Raw genomic sequence first — 24,772 nt, 5'->3', positions numbered from 1 at the left:
AATATCTCAGCCAACCCTCCAGTCCACCTTCTACCATTAGAAACTATAAACCATTACACAAACCTATTGACTATATGGTAAAAGATAACCAAACTCATCATTTTTTACTATAGTGACAAAACTATAAATGTAAAAATAGAAGCTGATCTATGGCTGCTTATTGGGTACATTGAGTGCTGTAATATTGATTTCCCCCTTAAAGGTGAGATATTGGTAACTTGCAGGGACACTATAAGACAATGGGGCAGAAGCTATAATATCTTGGATCTATACTGCAAGAGAGGAAGACACACAGACATCATGAAAAAACAAGGGAGGAAGGTGCCCCAAATAAACCAAGACACTACAACAATAGAATCTATAGATAGCAAAGTAGATTAAATGTCAAAGAAAGAGTTCAAAATATACATAACTAAAATGATCTGGGAATTGAAGAATTATCTAAGTGAGCAGACACAGGCAAAAATCCATCACTTCAACAAAGAGATAAGAGAATAAATACAGGTAGAAAGAGATTACTTCAAGAAAGAGATTCTGAAAACAAACAAACAAACAAAAAACCCAATAGTCCTTTAAATGAAAGAAATAATAAACCAAATAAAAACCTCAATAGAAAGCATCACCAACAGACTAGATCACTTGGAAGACAGGACCTCAGACAATGAAGGCAAAATATACAATCTTGAAAATAAAGTTGACCTCACAGTAAAGATGGTACGAAACCATGAACAGAATATCCAAGAACTATGAGGTACCATCAAAAGACCAAATTTAAGATTTATTGGGATAGAGGAAGGTTTAGAGATTCAATCCAAAGGAATGCACAATCTCTTCAATGAAATAATATCAGAAAATTTCCCAAGCATGAAGAATGAATTGGAAAATCAAATACAAGAGGCCTATAGGACACCAAATGTACAAAATTACAACAGATCTACACCAAGACACATTATAATGAAAATGCCTAGCATACAGAATAAGGATAGAATTTTAAAGGCCACAAGAGAGGAAAATCAAATTATATATTAGGGACGACCAATTTGGATGTCAGAAGATTTTTCAACCAAAACTCTCAAAGTAAGGAGATCCTGGAACAACATATACCAAGCTCTGAAAGATAATAGATGCCAACCAAGAATCATATATCCAGCAAAATTAAGCTTCAAATTTGACAATGAAATAAAAACCTTCCATGAATGTGCACTACAGAACATTCTTGGCAAACTATTCCACGAGGAGGAAATGAAAAACAACAATGAAAATCTGCAAAGCGAAGAACTACAATAAAAGAAAAGCCAAACAAAGGAGAAACCAAGTCAAACTAAATAACAAAAATAAAATAAACAAAAATGACTGGAATTACAAATCATATCTCAATAATAATCCTGAATATTAATAGCCTAAATATATAAAATTAAAAAGAAAAAAATATGCCATTGACATGGGCTACATAAACAAATAGGGGTTTCCATCCTCATATCAATTAAAGTAGACTTCAAGTCAAAGTTAATCAAAAGGGATAAAGATGGACATTTCATACTGCTTAAGGGAACCATACTTCAATAAGACATAACAGTTATAAATATATATGCCCCCCAAAATGGAGCATTTGCATTCATCAATCAAACACTTCTCAAGTTCAAGAGTCACATAGATCACCACACAATAATTCTGAGTGACTTTAACACACTTCTTTCACCAGTGGATAGATCTTCCAAACAAAAGCTAAACAAAGAAACTATAGAATTCAATAATACAATCAATAACTTAGACTTAACTGACATATATAGAATATTTGATCCATCAATGAGTGAATGCACTTTCTTCTCAGCAGAACATGAATCCTTCTCTAAAATAGACCACATATTATGCCACAAAGCATCACTTAGTAAATACAAAAAAGTAGAGATACTACCCTGTGTTCTATCAGACCACAATGGAATGACATTAGAAATCAATGATAAAATAAAAAATAAAAGCTACTCCAACACCTGGAAACTAAATAATGTGCTACTGAACAAACAATTGGTTGCAAAAGATATCAAGGAAGACAGGCTGGAGTTGTGGCTCAGAGGTAGAGCGCTCACCTAGCATGCGTGAGGCACTGGGTTCAATCCTCAGCACCACATAAAATAAAATAAAGATATTGTGTCTACCTATAATTAAAAAAATAAATATTTTTTAAAAGATATCGGGGGGAGATTAAAAAATTCTTAGAGATAAATGAGAACACCGATACAACATATTGAAATCACTTGGACAATATGAAGGCTGTACTAGAGGAAAGTTCATTGCATGGAGTTCATTCCGTCAAAGAAGAAAAACTTCACAAATAAATGACATTACATCTCAAAGCACTAGAAAAAGAACAAATCAATGCCAAAGGCAGTAGGAGACAGAAAATAATTGACATTAGAGCTGAAATCAATGAAATTGAAACAAAAGAAACAATTGAAATAATTGACAAAACAAAAAGTTGATTCTTTGAAAAAATAAATAAAATTGATAAAACATTAGCCATGCTAATGAAGAGAAGAAGAGAGAAAACTCAAATTACTAACATCCATGATGAAAAAGGAAATATCATGACAGACACTACAGAAATAAAGAAGATAATTGAAAATTATTTTGAAAATCTGTACTCCAATAAAATAGAAAATATTGAAGGCATCAACAAATATTTCTAGAGGCATATGATATGCCTAAACTAAATCAGGATGATATACACAATTTAAACAGATCAATTTCAAGCAAGGAAATACAGGACACCATCAGAAGTCTACCAATCAAGAAAAGACCAGGACCGGATGGATACACAGCTGAACTCTACAAGACCTCTAAGAAGAGTTAACACTAGTACTTCTCAAAATATTTCACGAAATAGAAAAAGAGAGAACACTTCCAAACACATTCTATAAGACCAATATCACCCTGATTCCAAAACCAGACAAAGACATGTCAAAGAAAGAAAACTTCAGACCAATATCTCTAATGAATATAGATGCAAAAATTCTCAATAAAATTCTGGAAAATCAAATACAAAAACATACCAAAAAGATAGTGCATCACGATCAAGTAGGGTTCATCCCAGAAATGCAAGGTTGGTTCAACATACGGAAATCAATAAATGTAATTCATCACATCGATAGACTCAAAGATAAAAATCATATGATCACCTCAGCAGATCCAGAGAAAGCATCTGATAAAATACAGCACCCCTTTATGTTCAAAACACTAGAAAAACTAGAAATATCAGGAACATACCCCAACATTGTAAAAGCTATATATGCTAAGCCCCAGGCCAACATCATTCTAAATGGACAAAAATTGAAAGCATTCCCTCTAAAAACTGGAACAAGACAGGGATGCCCTCTGTCACCACTTCTATCTAACATAGTTCTTAAAACTCTAGCCAGGGGCTGGGGCTGTAGCTCAGTGGCAGAACACTTGCCTTGCGCACGTGAGGCCCTGGGTTCTATCCCCAGCACCACATAAAAATGAAGATATTGTGTCCAACTCAATTTAAAATTTAAAAATTCTTCTTTAAAAAAAATCTAGCCAGAGCAATCAGACAGACCACAGAAATTAAAGGGATACATATAGGAAAAGAATTCAAATTATCACTATTTGCAGATGATATGATTCTATATCTAGAAGAACCAAAACATTCCACCTGAAATCTTCTAGAACTAAAAAATGAATTCAGCAAAGTAGCTGGATATAAATCAACACGCATAAATCAAAGGCATTTCCGTACATCAGTGACAAATCCGCTGAAAGTGAAACTAGGAAAACCACACCATTTACAATAGCCTAAAAATAAATAAATAAATAAAATACTTGGGAATAAATTTAATGAAAGAGGTGAAAGACCTATACAATTAAAACTACAACACGCTAAAGAAATAATATTAAAGAATAATTTAGAAGATGGAAATATCTACCTTGTTCTTGGATAGTCAGAATTAATATTGTCAAAATAACTATACTACCAAAAGCACTATACAGATTCAAATGCAGACCCAATCAAAATAACAATGGCAGTCCTCAGAAACAGAAAAAGCAATCATGAAATTCATCTGGAAACATAAGAGACCCAGAATAGCCAAAGCAATCCTTACCAAGAAGAGTAAAGCTGGTGGCATTACTATTTCAGACCTAAAACTATACTACAGAGCAATAGTAACTAAAACAGCATGGTATTGGCACCAAAATAGACCAGTAGACCAATGGTACAGAATAGAGGTCTCAGAGTCTAACCCACATAACTTCTGTATCTTATATTAGACAAAGGCACCAAAAATGTACATTGGAGAAAAGATAGCCTCTTCAACAATTTGTGCTGGGAAAACTGGAAATCCACAAGTAACAAAATGAAGTTAAACCTCTATCTCTCACTATCCACAAAACTTAACTCAAAGTGGATCAAGGACATATCCACTTATGAGACCTTGCACCTAATGGAAGAAAAAGTAGGCCCAAATCTCCATTATGTTGGTATAGGCCCCAACTTGCTTAATAAAACTCCTGTAGTGCAAGAATTAAAACCAAGAATCAATAAATGAGATGGATTCAAACTAAAAAGCTTCTTCTCAGCAAAAGAAACAATCAGTGAGGTGAATAGAGAGCCTACAGAATGGGAGCAAACCTTTACCACAAGCACATCAGATAGAGCACTAATCTCTAGGATATATAGAGCACTCAAAAACCTTAACACCAAAAAAACAAATAACACAATAAATGGGCCAAGGAACTGAACAGACACTTCTCAGAAGAGGATATATAATCAATCAACAAACATATGAAAAAAAAGTTCAACATCTTCTAGCAATTAGAGAAATGCAAATCAAAACTACTCTAAGATTTCGTCTCATTACAGTCAGAATGGCAGCTATTATGAAGACAAACAACAATAAGTGTTGGCAAGGATGTTGGGGAAAAGGCACACTCATACATTGCTGGTGGGACTGCAAATTGGTGCAGCCAATCTGGAAAGCAGTATGGAGATTCCTTGAAAAACTGGGAATGGAACCACCATTTGACCCAACTATCTCACTCCCCAGTTTATACCCAAAGGACTTAATAAGAGCATACTACAGGGACCAGCCACCTCAATGTTTATAGCAGCACAATTCCACAATAGGTAAATTGTGGAACCAACCCAGATGCCCTTAAGTAGATGAATGGATAGGGAAACTTTGGTATATATACACAATGGAACATTACTCAGCATTAAAAGAGAATAAAACCATTTGCAGGTAAATGGATGGAGGTGGAGGATATAATGCTAAGTGAAGTAAGCCAATCCCCAAAACCAAAGGCCAAATGTTTTCTGTGATATGAGGATGCTGACTCATAATGGCGATGGATGGGGAGCATGGGAGGAATGGAGGAACTTTAGATAGGGCAAAGGGGAGGGAGGGGAAGGGACAGGGCAAGGGGTAGGAATGACTATGGAATGAGTTAGACATCATTATTCTAAGTACATGTATGAAGACACAAATGGTGTGAAAATACGTTGTGTACAACCAGTGACTTGAAAAATTGCGGTCTATATATGTAATATGAAATGAATGGCATTCTGCTGTCATATATAACAAATTAGAATAAATAAGTAATTTAATAAAAAAAATAAAGTCATGGGCTGACTATAGCCTTATGCTTAAAAATTTTTAAAAAATGAAAGAAAGAAAGAAACTTTCCAGTATCAAAATGATTACTCTCTTATTTATTTTTATGATACTAGGGATTGAACCTAGAGCTTTTTGTATGTTAAGCATGGGCTGTACTTCTGAGATTCATTCACAGATCTGATTATTCTTTCAAAATTCTGCTTTTCTAGTCCTAGCGTGGTAGTATATACATCTAATCCCAGAGACTCAGGAGACTGAGACAGGAGGATTGCAAGTTCAAAGACAGCCTCAGCAAATTAGTGAGACACTGTTTTAAATAAAACAAAAAGAACTGGGGATGTAGCTCTGTGATAGTGACCCCCCCGGGTTTAATCCCTAGTACCCCCCCCCAAAAAAAAATCTGTTTTTCTTAGTTGAATCGTGACTTTTAGCTGCTGTGACAGAAAATTTGGTATCATCTTTGACTTTTCCCCAGTTTGCTGATTTTTAGCTCATCTGTCAAGTGTTGCTGATATGGCATATCCCTTTGATTTTGTCATCTCCTCTGTGGCCACTCCTAGTCCTTTCTCTATACCACTTTACACAATATCTGTAATTTGTAATTATTACCCAGTTTATGTTCTCTTCTTCAGCTTATTCAGCATAAACCTATAAAGGCTATAATTTTAAAATCTTGTTCTTATCATTTTAATGGACTATTAAAATTGAATTGATAGTTCTTTATTGTTAGCTGCATCAATATCAGCTCTGAGCAGAAAATTGCAAGAGTACAGGGCATGTATACCTTTATTCCATCTCAGCTTTGCATCCAACACATGAGAAAATTCTGAGTTAAAATCAAGTTTTTCCATGCAATTCAATTTGCCCTGGCTTTGGCCTTTAACTGTTTGCAGAATCTCCAGCATCCTGGAGCACATCCCTGACTCAGTTATTTCCTTGAACCCCAAAAAGGAGTCTCACACCTAATCAGAAACAAATCCAATCCGATAATATTCCACCAAGTGCTGCCTCTACTCCACATTGCTTTAGCAGATGTTTGTCTGTCCTGGTGATGTCAAAGATATACGATGATGGTGAATGGGGGAAAATAACCTTTTCCCCTTTTAATTTAGCCTTAATATTCTCTAGTATTAGTGCAACAGTTCTCTCCAACTTTAAAATTTGGACCTTAATATGTTATGACGTAGATTGTACCAGGAATGAGTTAAAAGAATATATTATATTATCTTCAACTCATAATCCCTGCTCCCCTAATCTTATGCCCATTTGTCATTGGGTCAATTATATCATGCCTGCTTCCTTCTTAAGATATCCCTCCTTAAAAATTAAAATTATTTTGCTAAGGACTGAGATGTAACTCAGTGCTCTGAGGTAGAGTATTTACTTAGCATATGTAGGGACTTGGATTCAACACCCAGCACTCAAAAATAAAAACAACAAACAAACAAAAACATGCTGGGTGCTTTGGACAAGCCTGTAATCACAGCAATTTAGTAAGGTGAGGCAGGAGAATTGCAAGTTTGAGGCCAGCCTAGGAGACTTAGTGAGACCCTGCCTCAAAATAAAAAATAAAAATGTGGCTATAGCTCACATTTATATAGTCCTGGGGAAAATTATTATGTCCTGCCAACCTACCAGTTGACCAGATATCTGTCAATTCTAGTGCAATTTTCTCAAAGCATAGTCCTATCACCTATGATATGGGATCTTGTTAAAAATGAAAATACTTGGGGCAGGGATTGTAAATCAGGGGAAAGAGTGCTTATGTAGCATTCATGAATTCACGAGGCCCTGGGTTCCATCTCCATCCCTGGAGAGAGAGAGAGAGAGAGAGAGAGAGAGAGAGAGAGAGAGAGAGAGAGAGAGAGAGAGAGAGAATCCTGTAGTCTAATTGTAGACTTCCAGAATTAGGAACCCTGTATTTTAACAAAACAGCAGTCTTTTAACACATCTTCTCTGTGATTCTGATACATGATAGAGTTTGAGAATCACTACTCTAGTATTAGGGGAAGCAATCCCTCCTCACCTCTACTGCAAATACATAAACCTTAGCAAGAGATAATAAACAGCTCTGTACTAACCTTCTTTATTCAGTGTTTTCTGTCACAATCTTGGAACCCAGAAATCCTCTAGAATTAGTGTTTTGTTCATTTTTTCCTATACACTTTCTCATGAGGAGAGTATATATAGAAAGATAGACGTAGGCCAGAGGCCTGATATCAGGTCTAGTCACCTCTTACCTCTAGAATCAAAATAACAAAGAGAGACAGGATGGTGATGCAAGGAAGGAATTTTCTTTCTTTCTTTTTTTTTGGGTGGTGGTGGTGGTGGTGCTAGGGACTGAACCTAGGGCTTTGTGCATTTGAGGCAAGCACTCTACCAACTGAGCTGTATCCCCAGCCCAAGGAAGGAATTTTTTATATGGTCAAACCAAGAAGATAGCTAGTCTAGAAAACTATCTTACCTGTACTGCCAACAGGATTATAAAGGACCTGGATTCAATACCCAGCACTCAAAAACAAAAACCAACCAAACAAAAAAAGATGCTGGGTTGTGTGGCACAGGCATGTAGTCTCAGCAATTCAGGAAAGTGAGGTAGGAGGATTATAAAGTGGGTGAACAAAACTGTGGAGCCTGGAGATATGCATACACATGTTGCAAGTCTGGCTCTGCAGGTCCTATTGGTGCCAAGGCTGTTTACACTCTCAGTATGAGATGAAGCTGGGCGGGGGAAAAAAACACCACCACCAAAATCCAAAGATAGTACATTATAAAAATGGAGGCAGGACAATGACCAGGTACTTCTTTATTTTTTCCTACCTTTTTTTTTTTTGGTTCTGGGGATTGAAACCAGGGGTGCTCTTCCATCAAGGTACAGCCTTAGCCTCTCTTATTTTATTCTGACCCAATTTCTCACTAAATTGCCCAGTCTGGCCTCCAACTTGTGATCCTCCAGTTGTAGCCTTCCGAGTAGCTGGGATTATAGGTATGTGCCACTACATCTAGTTGCCATTTTCAAAATACATTGACTTGGTAACATAAACATAAAATCTGTAAAATTTCAAAGTGACATTTAAAGTGTAAGTACCTTGAGAATTTCCATGAATTAGTCCTTGTCAGTTGATCAACTCAGATTGCATTGAGAAAAATCAAGCTATGGACTTTCAAAGCAAAGAATTAAGGGAGTGAGCATAGCTCAGTAATACAGAATGTACTTAGCACCCACAAATGTCTGAGTTCAATTCTCAGCACCAAAAACAAAAAGCAGATTTTTGACCATGACAATAATAATAATAATAAGGATGGATTTACCCAGTAATTCAAAAGACTAGACTAAAAGATTCAGAGTCAAAGAGAGTTGGGTTAGAAGCCTAGCATACCTCAGTTTCCTCATCTATAGAATGAAATACAGTATGTTTACTTCTTAGAATTATTGCAAAGAGTAAATGGGATCATGTTTATAAAGTGCTAATCAAGATGCCCATCAGCATGTCAGAAATATTGTTTTGTTAAACTAGGAATTCCAGCAGGAACAGAATAAATATTTCTTGAATTGATAAACAATAATTATAATGGCCACTTTGTAAGGTTTTTAGTACTTTGCTTTGCCTCAAAGTCTCTCTCTGCTGTCTTTGATGTCAGATAATCATGAGCATTTCCACAAAGTAACCCATGATTCATCTTAGATGAAGGATGTAAATAACAGGTGTTTTGTACTAAAATATGATTGAGATTACTCTAGCAAGTGGAGTGTAGAAAAAAATATCAAGGACTATTTGGAACTTGGTCTAGTTCTTAAAACAGAGGTCACAAACTCAAATACTGACAGGGATAATGCTGGCTGGAGTGACATTAGACAAGCCCAGTCCAAAGAGGGCAGTCTCTACTCAATTCCTGGCAATTGATGTTGTGCAAGAATGTAGGTCTGCTTGACCTTTCAGTTTTCACTGAAAATCTAGAATCTTATTTGCACCATGAAAACTCCCAATTGTTGATTGTTGGCGAATAATTATTAAAAAAAAATATAACTACAGGTTAAACAAAACATGTTTGTGAGTCTAATTTCATTTAGGAGTTACCAGATTGTGACCTGTGCTTTAAAGGCTAGATTAATAGTGCAGAAACAGGAAGAATGAGGGGGACAACACATGGAGGAAGAAAAATTAAAGATGCTTTTGAGGTTACCAAGTATATACCAGTTTGACTGAATGGAGTAGGAAAGCAAAGAAAAATTTAGACAAATGAGTTTCTGTGGAACATTTTGAATGATGCTATCAGGGTGTTAGGCACTGAGAGGTCATTCCTAGTTTTTGAACAAACTGCTGAAATACAGCCTAAGTTAATACTGAGGTTCAATGAACATGTGTTGGATACATAGTTACTAAACTGTGAGGGCCTGTTTTTAAAACTCTTATAACACCTGACTCACACCTGTTAACAAGAATTAGGGGTTCTCAGCCAGTTGTGGTGGCACAAGCCTTTAATCTCAGCGACTTGGGAGGCTGAAGCAAGAGGATTACAAGTTCAAAGTCAACCTCAGCACTTTAGTGAGACGGATCTCAAAGTAAAAGGCTAGGGATGTGTCTCAGTGGTTAAGCACCCCTGGGTGCAATCGCAGGTACCAATAAATAAATAAATAAATAAATAAAAAGAGAGAGAATCAGAGGATCTATTTATTGGTAGAGTACTTATCTTATATGCCCAACGCCCTGATTTCCAATCCCAATAAAACACATGCGCGTGCGCGTGCACGCACCCACACACACACACACACACACACACACACACACAGAAGAATTAGGTAAGATATTTTAAATAGAGAAATATTATCCAATTTGATGAAGCTATATTAGAAGCATGGAAATGGTAGATATTAAATTTTGTCTGGTGGACAAGTTAGTAAAGATTTCAGAAGGAAGAAGCCTTAGCCATCTCTGAAACAACATGTATTTCTTTACTTTTTAAAGGAAATTGACGCTCTTTACATGCACTTTAAATGCTTTAAGTTATACACATTGTAAGACTGGAAGACACCGCACCGCACTACGAATGGGAGACACCACACGACACAGATCACCGGAGAGGTTCCACTTTATTACAAAAGGCTGTGTGTTTATATAGGTCTAAGGAGAGGTAGCAGGGCTGAGGTAGATAACGGGTCGCCCATTTATTGGCAAGCTCTTCCATATGTCAGTTCCGGAGCCCAAGAAGTTAATTCTTATTGGGGCTAAGGTTTCCCACCCGCAGGATTTGAACATTGGCGCAGGCGGGAACATTTCCCACCAGTGAAAGAAACAAAGAGGAGAAAGAGGGTCGTTAGGCGCCATGTTGGGGTTTTTCTCTGGGGTGCTGCTGCCGTTATATGTTTTCCCAACACACATCATATGTCCTTATTCTTTTTTCCCTGGACATGGAATTTTAATTACTTTTCTTTTCTTATTCCTCTTTAAATCGAAAGCAAAGTCCTAACCAAAATTTCATTAAAATTAATTAGGGAAGCAACCCTCTGAGCCCAGAGGATATATATGTAGGATATATATGTAGGATATATGGTAGAGACATTCCTTCCAGAAGGAATAAGATGGGCAAAGGTATTGAAATAGGAAGTGATACATGTTTGGGAAACTAACTTTGGTTGAGCAAGGTGTGGTGGTGCATGCCTATAATCCCAGCTACTTGAAATAAAAAATGAAACAGGCTGGGGATTTGTTTTAGTGGTTTAAAAAAAAAAAAAAGCCGAGTGTGGTTGTGCAGCTGCTGGGGAAGCTGAGGCAGGAGGATCACAAGTTTAAAGCCAGCCTCAGCAATTTAGGAAGACTCTAAGCAACTTAGTAAGACCCTGTGTCAAAATAAAAAATAAAGGGCGTGGTTTGTGGCTCAGTGGTAGAGCATGTGTGAGGCACTGGGTTCAATTCTCAGCACCATATAAAATAAATAAATACATAAATAAAGTAAAAATAAATAAATAAATAGATAAATAGGGCTGGAGATGTGGCTCAGTGGTTAAGTGCCCCTGGGTTCAATTCCCAGTACCAGAAAGACCCCAAGCAAAACAACAACAACAACAACAACAAAAATCCAAGCAAAACAAACAAACAACAAGAACAACTAGCAGTGATTAAAGCCAACATGCTCTGGGGACAGATCTAACTTTGGTTGTTGAATTTGTGGTTCTTGAGCTTTCTGACTTTTGGCAAATTACTTAAATTCTTTAAACTTCTATTTCCTTACTGTCTGCTACTATTGCTATTTTTCTTCCTTTTTAAAATTTTTTGTTTTGTTTTGAGATGTTGGATCTGAACCAAGACCTTGTGCACACCAAGCAAGTCATCTCACCTGCGCTATCTCCCCCAATCTTGTTACTCTAATTGAAAAGGAAGTGGTGGGTTGGGGATGTAGATCAGTGGTAGAGCTGCTTGTTTATTATGGGTGAGACCCTGGGTTCAATCCCCCGATACCAAATCTAGACAGTAAGCAAAACTAAAACCAAACAAACAAGAAAGTAGTGAAGATGAAGTTGTGAAGGAAAGCAATGACCAGATTACCAAGGCCTTGTTTTTGTTTTGTTGTTTGTTTCAGTAGGGGTTGAACCCAGGGGCATCTACCACTGAGCTGCATCCCCAGCCCTTTTTAAAATTTTTTAAAATTTTTAGACAGGATCTTGCCAAGTGGCCCAGACTGGTCTCAAACTTGCAATCCTTTTGCCTCAGCCTCCTGAGTCACTGGGATTATAGGTATGCACCACTATACCCAGCTTAGATGGTCCTTAGGACATTAGTTCAGCCATGTTCAATCAGGCAGTTCATCACCATAAAGTTCTTTACCACGGCCTTGCCTATTCACAAATTGTCTTCTGCCTTGTGGTGGGCAGACCAAGCCTTTGTGCTGTAACATTAACCCAAAAAAGGAAATTTAAGAGGAAAAGAAGTTTTGAGAAAGTTGATGTAGGGTTTTATTCAGTTGGGGATGTATTATTATTATTTTTCACAGTGTTAGAGATTGAACCCAGGAACACTCTACCACTAAGCCATACCCCCAGCCTTTTTAAGTTTTTGCTTTGTGACAGAGTCTTGCTAAATTGCTCACGCTGGCCTAGAATTTGCCATCCTCCTCTCTGATTATACAGTATATGGGATTACAGGTGTGTAACACTGCATACAGTGGGGTATGTTAAATTTGACATGGTTGTGTAACTCCAGGGACAATATGGCTGGTAAGTGTTAGACATATAATTAGAGCAATATCTAAAATTTTATGTGCTATGCATTTGTTTCAGTGCTTTATATCTGTTAACTTGCTTAACTCTCACAGCAACCCTCTGGCGTAGGTACTACATTGCAAAGATTTGGAAACTAATGCATAGATGCCTTACTTTACCTAGGTCATCTAGTTAGGAAGAGGTTCAATGAGGATATAGGTTCAGGGCTTGGATCCAGGAAAAGCACTGACTTTGCAGTAGACATTGGTGTAGAATTAAAAACAAGGCAGATCCAGGCTTTGTTTTCATGGAGTTTATAGCTGAGTAAATCATACACATCTGAGAGTAGTAAGAAATAATCATGCAAGTGAAGAATGAGAAGATAAAAAAACAAGGATAAAATCCTGAGGAGCAATAATATTTAAGCAGTAAAGAAGAAAAAGCCCCAGGGAATAAATATAGATGAAGGCACAGTTAAAGTAAGAGGAAAATCTGGAGAGAGCAAAGTAAAATATAAGAATAATTGCAGGATGTAATAGAGTGCTTGCCTATTATGTGCAGGGCTCTGGGTTATAACCTAGTATTGGGGTTGCAAGGGTTCGGGGCAGGACCAGAAGTAAGGGAGACCAGAGCAGGGGAGATGAAGTAGCTGAAAATAATTGTGTGACCTGGAGTGACATCAGTGTGAAGGGAATGATGAAAGGCACAAGAAGATATTTCTAGGGAAGAATTAAAATGACTTGCTGACTAGTTAAGGTAGAAACAAGAGGAAGAAGCATCAAAGGTGATTCTATTCTATTTTTTTTTTTTAAGTTCTGGAGACTTTTAGTACTCAGGATGCTTAACCACCGAGCTACATCTCTAGCCCTTTTGTTTTTTATTTTGCGACAGGGTCTCACTAAGTTCCTTAGGGCCTCACTGAATTGTTGAGGCTGGCCTTGAACTTGAAATTCTCCAAGCATGTGTGTGGTCCTTGGTTCAATCCCCAGCACTGAAAAAAATTCCTCCCATCAAAAACTGTGTATATTATTGCTGAGGAAATAATGCTATTAAAATAATTACTGCTTTTGAATGGATGTTTGTGTGTTCATGATGGAAGGACAACAGTATTTCTTTATTTTTACTTAACAAATACTGGGATAGTAATTATTATCTGATAGTTACTTTTATAATTGCTTTACATATGTTATGTAATTTGAATTTAATTATCAAACAAGCCCAGGAGTCAGGCATGGTGGCACATACCTGTACAATTGCAGTGACTCTGGAGACTGAGGCAGGAGGATCACAAGTTCAAAGCCAGCCTCAGCAATTTAGCAAGGCCCTAAACAATATAGTGAGACCCTGTCTAAAAATAAAAAGGGCTGGGGATGTAGCTCAGTGGTTAACTGTCCCTGGGTTCAATCCCCAGTAACAAAATAAAACAATACCAGGAAACAAATATTCTTATTTTTACAAAAGAATGTTGAAATTAGAATAGCAAAATAGCTTGGCTATATTCACAGCTTATAAAAACTACAACTAGGTGTCAAGCCCAAGCAGTCTGTGCTAGTGTAGATGTGGACTTTATATTTTCAAATTTCTTCAGTTTTTTATTCATTTGCAAACTATCCATGACTTCCTTTTTCTTTTTTAAATATCTGTTTTGGACCTTTATTTTATTCATTTATTTATATGTGATGCTGAGAATTGAACTCAGCGCCTCACACATGCTAGGCAAGCATTCTACCACTGAGCCACAACCCCAGCCCACTATCCATGACTTCTAATAAAATAGTGGTTCAAACTTATAATATTAGAAAGCCATTCATTATGAGCTGGTATGTAATGCTATTTATGATTTACAAATAAAAGAAATACTATCTTTTTTTTTTTTTTGTGGTGCTGGGGCTTGAACCCAGGGCCTGTGCATTGGAGGGAAACAAATTTGTGGTGATCACTTTGTTAACATAAAATATAGTTTTTGAATTTTTCCAGAATTTATTTATTTATATTATATGGTATTGAGGATTGAACTCAGGAGTGTTTAACCACTGAGCCACATTCCTAGCCTTTTTTATTTTTTATTTTGAGACAGGTTCTCACTAAGTTGCTTGGGGCCTCAATATATTGCTGAGGCTGGCCTCAAACTTGGAATTCTCCTGCCTCAGCTTCCTGAGTTGCTATATTTATAGGTGAGTGCCACCACCTCAGGCTCCAGTTGACTTAAAGAGAAAGTCCCATTTGCCTCTAATATCTGGAATTAATTATAAAAAAATACTGTACAACACTAAACATGCCACAAGATAGTCTAATAGCTAGGAAATAAAAACCTCATCGTGACAGCACATCCACAAGAAAACTTGTGATTTGCAATGTGATGTCTGCAGGTAACTGTTTCCTAAGATTGGATCTTTCAAGAAAGCAAAAAAAATTCACGCTATTTTCTAACATGTTCTGTTGAGTCTATGCATCTCATTAGAAATTAATGGACACTATAATTTCTAATGATAGTTTTGGAATTTCTGTTTGTATTTTTGAGCTTACTATAGGAATTTCAATTTATTTTCAGTAATATACCCTCTAACTCAGTCAACTCAAACAGGATGCCAAATATATGAAACTCTAATTAAATGACATCGAGAAATTCTATTTCATGAAATACGAGTGTAAAGAATCAGAGTGAATTACCGAGAAACCAAATGTGAGCTTCATCGAATTTGGAGTAATGATATATGAGGAGAGTTCATTTCAGAGATGGGACAGAGTGGCAACGGGGCTGGATATTTAGTACTTGCTATCTTTTGCAATGGCTAAGTCCTAGAGTGTGACAAATTTGTAAAGAGCTCAGGAAACTGTCTTAGCATGGTGTCGTGTCTTGCTGTTTGAAGTGTCTTTACATTTACGTTCTCATCACTGGTGGCCGTCGCACCTGTGATTACTGCTTATTGGGACTACTTTTATTTATTTGGTAGTTGTTGAAGCATCACGAGAGACAGAAAAAGAGGAAACAAAAACCTCCGTCACTCGCGAAGTTAAGGGCAAAGCTGTCGCTTTTACACCTTTCACTCTCGGGTTTTAGTCCAAGGAACGTTTCCCAGAAGCTGTTAGAGCTGAGCACAGTCGTGTGAGAGCGCTTTCGTCTTGGGGCGGGACCAGAGGAAGCCCCGCCTTCCAAGACCAATCCCAGCTGTCTGCCGGCGGACAGGAAGCGGCGGCGGGCCTAGCAGCCCGGGAACCGGCAGCATGCGCATGCGCGCGCCCCTGGGGCGCCTTCGGGAGGGGGAGGGACGGGAGGTAGGGGCGCGGCCCCGCGAGCCTGTTGGGTGCCCGCGCGTCACATGGTGAGGAAGGAGGCGGAGATCCGTGACTCGGGGGAGGGGGGTAGAGAAGAGGGAAGGAGCGAGGGAAGGAAAGCGGGGAAGGGAGGAAGGAAGCAAGCGAGGGGAGGGAGGTCCCTGTTTTGGTGGAGCTGGGAACGTTGCCGGCCCCTGAAGTGGAGCGAGAGGGAGGTGCTTCGCCGTTTCTCCTGCCGGGGGAGGTCCTCGCTTCCCGTGGAGGCTCCGGACCAAGCCCCTTCAGCTTCTCCCTCCGGATCGATGTGCTGCTGTTAACCCCGTGAGGAGGCGGCGGCGGCAGCGGAAGATGGTGTTGCTGAGAGTGTCAATTCTGCTCCTCTCTTGGGTGGCGGGGCTGGGAGGTGAGGCACGACCCCGAGCGCCGGGGGCGCCGCGACCACAGCGGACCGCGAGGCGGAGCGGCGGCCAGGTTGAGCGGAGCCCAGTCGCGCCGTGCGGCGGGCGCGTCAGTCAGCCCGGCCGGCCGGCGGCGCCACTCGGGCGCGCCGCTCTCCCCGCTCCCTATTGTCCCCCGCGCCCCGACCGCGTTCCCTTCAGTGGCGGGCCGAGGAGGTTCGGTGCCTCCGGCGAGGCCTTCCCCGCCCCCACCGCCCCGGCGTTGCGGGAGGTGGCAGTCTCCTCCTCCCAGAGAAGCGAAGTCGGGAGATTCGGGTCGCCAGGCGAGAGCTGCGGAGCCCAGGCCGGCGCTGCATCCTTCTAACCTGCTTGCGGGCGGGCGCCGGCACAGGCAGCTGCCGTGGGCTGGCGGTCCTCGCCGCCCTCGCTCAACTCTACCCTCCTCACCTTCCTCCCCAGCCCCCAGCCCCTGCGGGGTGGCCGGTTCCGGAGTCCGCTCCGCGGAGGAGCACCGCTGCGCAGACTCGGGGAAGTTGGCGATGTTTGCGGTCGGGCTCTTGTATTGTTCTTAACCCAGCGCGGCGATCCAGACCGACCCCGTTCTGCAGTGGGGCCGCCCGTGGAGTGTAGCAGTCATCTTCCGCTTTTCCGGCAAGAGTGATTTGGGCTGTCCCTCCTGCCCTGCACTGAGTGCCCTAGTGTTTGGAGAGAGCGCAGGAGGGTGTGTTTGCGTTCAGTGAAAACATTCTGTCGCCCAAGGGAAAGGGTTTGGTAGGGGTAGTATGTTTAGGGATGTTCTTGGATCTGTGGGCTGGATTGGGTGTCTTAGAATGCAAGGAAGATCCTGGGTGACCCAACTCCAAGAGTTTTCTTCAACTCTCAGGTGGAGTAGACTTACTGTTTAGTCTGTGGATTGTCAAAACAGTGCCCCCTCCCCCCTACAAATTGGAGTTACATTTCGCTGAAAGTCTGTACTCTTTCCGGATGACTCGAGTTTCTGAAGACAATGATTTTTATTTCCAGTATTTCCTAGGACCAGTGGCATTATTCTGTTGTTTAAAACGCTTTACTTTAGTATGCTTTTTGACTTGTCCCAAAGTATACTTAAAAGCCTTAAAGTATGTTTAAAAGCATGAAAACTTTTCATGAGTGCTTTGGATGAGTGTCTATCTGTAGCTTAATATTTTTTGTAGCGAATTGTTTCTTTTCTTTGTCCCTTTCACTAATGACTGCAGGGCTAAGTTTATTTGTCATATATTCTACTTAGTCTGAGAGTGGTGCTGTGTAGGCAGCCGTCTGTTGTAGTTTGTTAGGTGTAAATTTTAGGTTAAAAGTTGCTAATAGACGTGTACTTTTAAAAAGGATCCAATCTGGAAACCCTTTGTAAGGGCGTTTTCATTTAATGTTTGTATTTCTGTTCTAAATGTGACTTCGAACAAAAATCACTTGACTGGCTGTTCTCACTTTTTGTGATTGTAGTCAGGAGTTAAGACACTTCTCTATGAGCTAATAAACACAAAACAGGAGACACTTTATTTTTTGGTACTCTGGATTGATGGGACGCTTTACCACTGAGCTACATGCCCAGCCTTTTTTATTTTATTTTTTGAGATTGGGTCTTGCTAAGTTGCCAAGGCTGGCCTGTAACTTTCCATCCTGCCTCAACCTCCCAAATTGCTGGGATTACAGGCGTGTTTCCATGCCAAACGCAGGGCCTTGGTTTGCAACTGCTCTACCACTGAGCTGTATCTCCAGTCCTTTTTTTTTAATTTTGAGACAGGGTTCCACTAAATTGTCCAGGCTAAACTTTTAAATTTGTAATGCTCTTACCTCAGCCTCCAGAGTAGCTGGAATTACAGGTAATTACAATTATCACTGTGCCTAGCTAAAATGTTAAATTTTGATGTTGTTAAGAATTTTTTCAAAAAACTAAGAAAATTTTTATTTTGAAATTTTCAAAATTGTAACTTTTGAGAACATGGATATGTTTTTGATTTTATTGTACTAATTTTATCTATTGATCTGAGCTATATATGTTCAAGTTTGTTAGATATTTATGATTTGTAGACTACATTTAAATTGAATATATATTTGATTTAGTATAGGAGAGAAATAAGTTTGTATAAAATTAGAAGTGTTAGTGGAAATACAGATTTAACTTTAAAGTATAAATCATTTCCAGGTACTTAATAAACTCTTGCTAGTTGCTTTCCCCTTTACAGTATGTCAATCTCTGTTATGTGTGAAATTTTTCTTCTACATATGACTGAAAGTGAGAAGTGGGAAGCTGAAAGTGAGAATTAAAAGTGTTTAGAATCCTAAACTTTCCTGATGTTGTCCATTCTTGCATATCTCATCCTGTGTTGTATTTGTAGGACCATAAAGTAACATTTCTAGAGTTCACAAAATATGTAGACATGCACTCAAATGTATACATAAAAATGCTTTTTTAAATTATTTGTAACCACATTAGAAATTCATTGGAACTGTTTAGCTATAGCTCAAATAATTTTTATGTATGTGTGAATATTACTTTTTTTTGAGCCTGTGTGTGCCAGATTGGCTTTGAATTCCTAGACTTTTGTTCCTCTTGTTTCAGCCTTCTCAGTAGCAGGGAATGCAGGTTGGAGCCTTTTACCTGCCCCCACAACCCAAACCGCAAGTCTTACACAGGCTCTACCATTGAGTTACATTTCCAGCCCTTTTAATTTTGAGACAGGTCTTGCTAAATTACTTAGGCTGATCTCAAATTTGCAATCCTGTCTCAGCTTCCAGAGTTGCTGGGGTTAAAGGCGTGTGCTTCTGTATCAGGCTGCATGTTACTTTTTTAACACAGATATACAGGGAGTTAACATCTTTCTTTAAAAATTTCATGGTGTGTTTGAGAAGTCAAAAGGTATTTTAGTTGTAACAGTAAATTAATCCCATAATGTTTTGGCTTGATTAAGTGATCCATGAAATTAATTTTGGAGTGTGACATGTTTTTATATTTAAAAATCTGGTGTAAGTGCTTTGCTCTATACTATATACGTTATAAAAATAAGCTTTCTGGAAGTTTGGGCAAAAGAATTAAAAGCATTAAAGTTTAAGCTTAAGCTAGTTTTCTGACTTCTGCCAGCAAATGAGTCTATGGGATTAATGAAAGAGACAGGTGTTTTGTCTTTAAGGCGCTCTGCCTCTATATTTTAAACTAGAGTTTGAGAGTCCAGTTAGCTCTGTCATCTTAACAAAACCCATTTCAATGTGTCCTACATTAAGAGTATGTTCTGTAAGTACAAGACATCTGTTAGGGGTTGAGGGGAGATAGGCATGACAGACACTTCAGTTTTCTGATGTACTTTTAATAACTTAAGCCATTCAATGGTGTGTATTAGCTTAACTCTTTAAAATTTTCCTAAAGAGGGTTGGGCAGAGGGTATAAGGGACGTTTCTATGATGTCTGTTTTGTATTATGTGCCTGAAATTGTTAGTATTTTCATTTTTCAATAGTTGGGGGAGGTGATATTTTACAATAGAAAAAAAAAGCTTGAAGAATCAGATTGTTCATCTAGCATCATCTGCCACTAAGTGGTGAAATAAGACATTCATACCCAAGCCAGTGGGACCTCAAAGCCTAAGCTTGCTTATTTATTTATTTGTTTTTGTGGTACTGGGGATTGAACCCAGGGCCTCACACATAATAGACAATCATTCTGCCACTGAGCTATATCACAGTTTTTTTTTTTTTAAATACTTTTTTTGTAGTTGTAGATGAACAGCATGCCTTTATTTTGTTTGTTTTTAAGTGGTGCTAAGAATTGAACCCAGTGCCTCACAAGTGCTAGGCAAGTGCTCTGCCACTGAGCAACAGCCCCAGCTCTATATCACAGTTTTTTTAAAAAAATTTATTTTGAGACAGGGTCTCACTTAGTTGCTCAGGCTGGCCTCAAACTCCAGGTCCTCTTGCCTCAGCTTACTGAGAGTTGAGAGTCGAAATTATATGTGCATATCACACACCCAGCTAAAGCCTAGCTTTTTTTATTTTTTATTTATTTATTTTTTTTATATATTGCTCCCTCATGCTCTTTTTTTTTTTTTACTGGGGATTGAATCCAGGGGCACTTGACCATTGAACCACATTCCCAGCCCTATTTTGTATTTTATTTGGGGATAGGATCTCACTGAGTTGTTTAGCACCTTGCCATAGTGGGGCTGGCTGGCTTTGAACTTGCAATCCTCCTGCCTCAGTCTCTGGAGCTGCTGGGATTCTAGGCGAGCATCACCATGCCTGGCCACTCATACCTTTTTTTTTTTTTTTTAAATAATATAACTTTATTTGTTTATTTTTATGTGGTACTGAGGATTAAACCCAGGGCCTTGCATGTGCGAGGCAAGCGCTCTACTGCTGAGCCATAACCCTAGCCCCCCTTCATGCCTTTTTAAAAATAATTTATTTATTTATTTTTTATTATTAAAGTTTTGTAATTATACATAGTAGTTGGGTTCACCCCAACAAACTCATACATGCATGGAAATCTATTTCAGTTCATGATCCTCCTACCCTTATTTTCTTCCCCCCTCCCCTCTCCCGTTCTCTTCCTCCCCTTCCTCCCCTCTCCTATTCTTCTTTCTCTACTAGACTTTCTTTTGCTCATCTATTAATTTGTATTTGATTGATTCTTTATGTCATCTTAATCTTTTCCTCATGCCTTTTTGATAGTAGTTTCACACAAGCTCAAAGGTGATGTCACCTCTGGACTAAACTGCCTTAGAGATGTTTTTATTTTATTTTTTGCAGTGTCTTTAAGTTTCAACTAGTGATCAGCATTGAAAAATCAGAAAGTTTCTCAGTGAAATTTGTGAATTTGTGCATTTGTTGGAGAAGCCTTGGAAATCCTGACTCTACTGAACTATATATTTCAATTGTCTGGGGCTAAGTAGTAGGGCCAGAGCTGCCCTCTTTGAACTGGGTATATATGTACCAGTCATTGTAGTTCCCATCATTGCTGCTTGGGAATGCTTACGATATACCTGGCCTACTTTACTCATTTTTGTTACCTGCTTGGGTCCTGTGGGCATGTTCATATCTGCTTCAGCTTCATTTTTGCATAGATGGCATTATTTAAAAATGTCCTTTTTACTGTGACTTCTTATCCAACTTTTAATACTTTTTGTATTTTTCATTTTTCTGTATTCTTAAAATGTATTAATAAACATCATGACACCTATAGTACTTTTTATACAGCACTAGGTTATTAGTTTTTCTGTTTTTTTTTTTTTTTTTGGGCAGTGTTGGAGATTGAACCCAGGGCCTGTGCTCTGTCACTGAGCTACACTCCAGCCCTTTTAGATATTTTTAAAATACATGTTTCCATAATACAGGTTGAACTACCCTAATCTGAAAATTGAAGCATTTTGGATTTTAGACTTTTGCACATATTAAGAACTCCCTCCCCATTTTTTGATACTGGAAATTGAACCCAGGGGTGCTTTACCACGGAAGCTACATCCTTAGTCATTTTTATATTTTTTGAGATGGGTCTCAATAAGTTGCAGAGGCTGGCCTCAAACTTCTGATCCTCTTGCCTCAGCCTCCTGACTTGCTGGGATTACAGGTGTGTGCCATTGCCCCTGGGCAAAATGTGAACCACTTCTGGTTTCAGGGAGTGCAGATAAGGGATATTCAACATGTAGTAACAATTTGAGATTCTTTAAGTAAAACCAAAAATGATGACTGTAATCACATCATATCTCTTTTTTTTAATATTTTATTTTTTTGTTATAGTTTTATTCATTTATTTTGTTTTATGTGGTGCCGAGAATTGAACCCAGGCCTCACACGTGCAAGGCAAACACTCTACCGCTGAGCCACAACCCCAGCCCACATCATATCTCTTTATCTTTTTTTTTTTTAATTGTAGTTGTAGATGGACATAATGCCTTTATTTGTTTATTTTTATGTGGTGCTAAGGATTGAACCCAGTGCCTCACATGCCACTGAGCCATAGCCCCAGCCCATACCTCTTTATCTTAAAGAGAAATAAGAAACCATTTCTTTTTCTGCTGGGATGAGAACCACTGAAAAAAAATAAAAACCAACTTAGCCTTTTCTCTTTTGGGATACAAGTGTCAACTCTTTTGAAATTCAGGAAATAAAATAGAACAATAAATTCAATAATAAGCCACATTTTTCTAATATTGTTGGGGAGAAGACAGGTTCAGATTCAGAAGGGTCAGGTTGAGAAAACTTCTGTATAACAAATCATTGGGAACAGACTTAAAATTTTGGCTGTGGTTTGAGGATGTAACTCTGGTAAAAGCACTTGCTTATCATGCATGAGTCCCTGGGTTCAATCCCCATCACTGCAAATAAAAATAGCCTATAATTTATTCTCTCTCTCTTTTTTTTTTTTTGGTAGCAGGAATTGAACCCAGGGGTGCTTAATCACTGAGCCACATCCCCAGCCATTTTTTATATTTTTTTAGAGACAGGGTCTTGCTGTATTGTTAAATTGCTGAGGCTGGCTTTGAACTCATCATTGCCTTCCTGCCTTCTTTCCTTTCTTCGTTCCTTCGCTTCTTCCTGCCCTTCCTCCTGGTACTGGGGATTGAACCCAGGGCCTGTGCATTGTAGATAAGTGCTCTACCTCTGAGCTATACATCCCCAGTCCTTGGCTGTTTTTATTGGCAGTTTTACTAAAATGTATTATTATGTGTTTGTTGTTTTCTTAAAACACTGAATTTAACCTTTTCTTAAATGATTATGGTTTAGTAAATGAGAACAACTGCTATTTTTCTGAGCTCTTTTGTAGTTTATTTTCCGGAAGCTGTTGAAATAGCTTGGTAGTTTATTATTGTTCTAAGTTTTTTCTAATGGAGTGTACTTACCCCCACCCTCATTACTGGGAATTGAACCTGGGAGTACTCTATTACAGAGCTACATCCTCGACCTTTAAAACAATTTCCTTAAAAACTTTTTTGAGAGAGTCTCCTTAGGTTGTTTAGACTGGTGACCATCCTGCCTTATCCTCTAGAGTAGCTGGGTTTATAAGTGTGTGCTACTATGTCCAGCTGTTCTAATAATTAGTTTTAGCAGCATTTGAACTTTTTGATTAGTTTTGTTTTTCTTTCTGGTTTTCTTGCAGAACTTGAGGATTTCACCTTCTAATTTGGTGTTTGTATTCCCCCCCCCCCCCCCTTTGGGGAAACTCAATACTTGATACATTTTCATGGAATAAATAAGTTCTGAGTCTTATATGAGATAAAGTACACGGGGTTTAGGTAGTTTTGTCTTTTTTTTTTTTTGGTTTGTTTTGTAGAGTTTAATTTTGAAGTTGCTTATACTTATTAAGTGGAATGATGTTGTACTAATGTGTTTTGCTACTTAAAGTGAGGCAGGTTAGACTGAAGAGAAAGAAACTGATGAGTAGCCTGGAAGACATAGCAAATGTACACTCATTTAGTTGCAAGTGGATCATGTCCTAGATCTGAATCATGAGCACTCTAGTTTCAAACTAATGTATTAGATTATTGGTACTAAACATACTGTAAAATGACCAATTATATTCTCTACTGGAATATAAACTGTAAATTAAGAAAAAGTATTATCTCAAGTGAAAGTTAGATAACAGAGGTTTTTGATACTGTTTTATTGTTTGTTTACAGTAACTAGTGATATTTTGGGTGATTAGGAAAATTTGGGTGATTTTTAAAAAAATTGTGTTAAAGTTCAGTTTCTTGTTTTGTTGGTGCTGGAGATTGAAACTGTGGTCTTATATATGCTAAACATGTGCTCTATGCCCTGGGCTATCACCCCTTGTCTTCTTTTTTTTTTTTTTGATGATAATAGGCATGGAACTCAGGGCCTTGTAAGTGTTAGGCAAGTATTCTACCACTTTACATCCTGTCGTTTTTATGTATTTATTTTTTGAGACAATGTCTAAGTTGCCCAGGCTGGCCTTATACTGCCTCAATCTCCCAAGTAGGTGGGTGTATAGGTATGTACTACCACACCTATTCGCCTTTGTCTTTTTCTTTCTTTCTTTTCTTTTTTTTTTTTTTGTGATGCTAGGAATTGAATCTGGGAGTGTTCTACCTCTGAGCTATACTTCTAGCCCTTTTTATTTTATGTTTATACAGGGTCTTGCTAAGTTGCCTAGGTGGGTCTCAAACTTGCAGTCCTCTTGTCTTACCTCCCAAGTACCTGGGATTACAGGTGTGCATCACTGTGCCTGACTACCCTTGTCTTTTAATTGTGTTACATTATAATGATTAGAAAAATTTTGCTA

The 24,772-nt window shown here is 38.5% G+C and overlaps 1 protein-coding gene across 1 annotated transcript in view; it reads left to right on the top strand.

The window, feature by feature from the left end:
• The first annotated feature begins 16,209 nt into the window (after nucleotides 1–16,209).
• The window catches only part of Adam10 (ADAM metallopeptidase domain 10), a 156,152-nt gene continuing 147,589 nt past the window's right edge, over nucleotides 16,210–24,772 (top strand). The window contains exon 1 of the mRNA XM_027925768.3: nucleotides 16,210–16,510. Within this exon, the coding sequence (XP_027781569.1) occupies nucleotides 16,456–16,510 (55 nt within the window). The 5' untranslated portion in view covers nucleotides 16,210–16,455. The remainder of the gene's footprint in view (nucleotides 16,511–24,772) is intronic.

The sequence above is a fragment of the Marmota flaviventris genome, chromosome 2 (assembly GCF_047511675.1).
Source record: "Marmota flaviventris isolate mMarFla1 chromosome 2, mMarFla1.hap1, whole genome shotgun sequence".
NCBI classification, from domain to species: Eukaryota; Metazoa; Chordata; class Mammalia; order Rodentia; family Sciuridae; genus Marmota; species Marmota flaviventris.
The sequence above is the reverse complement of the archived record's forward strand: the minus strand, read 5'-3'. Positions and strand labels throughout refer to the sequence as shown.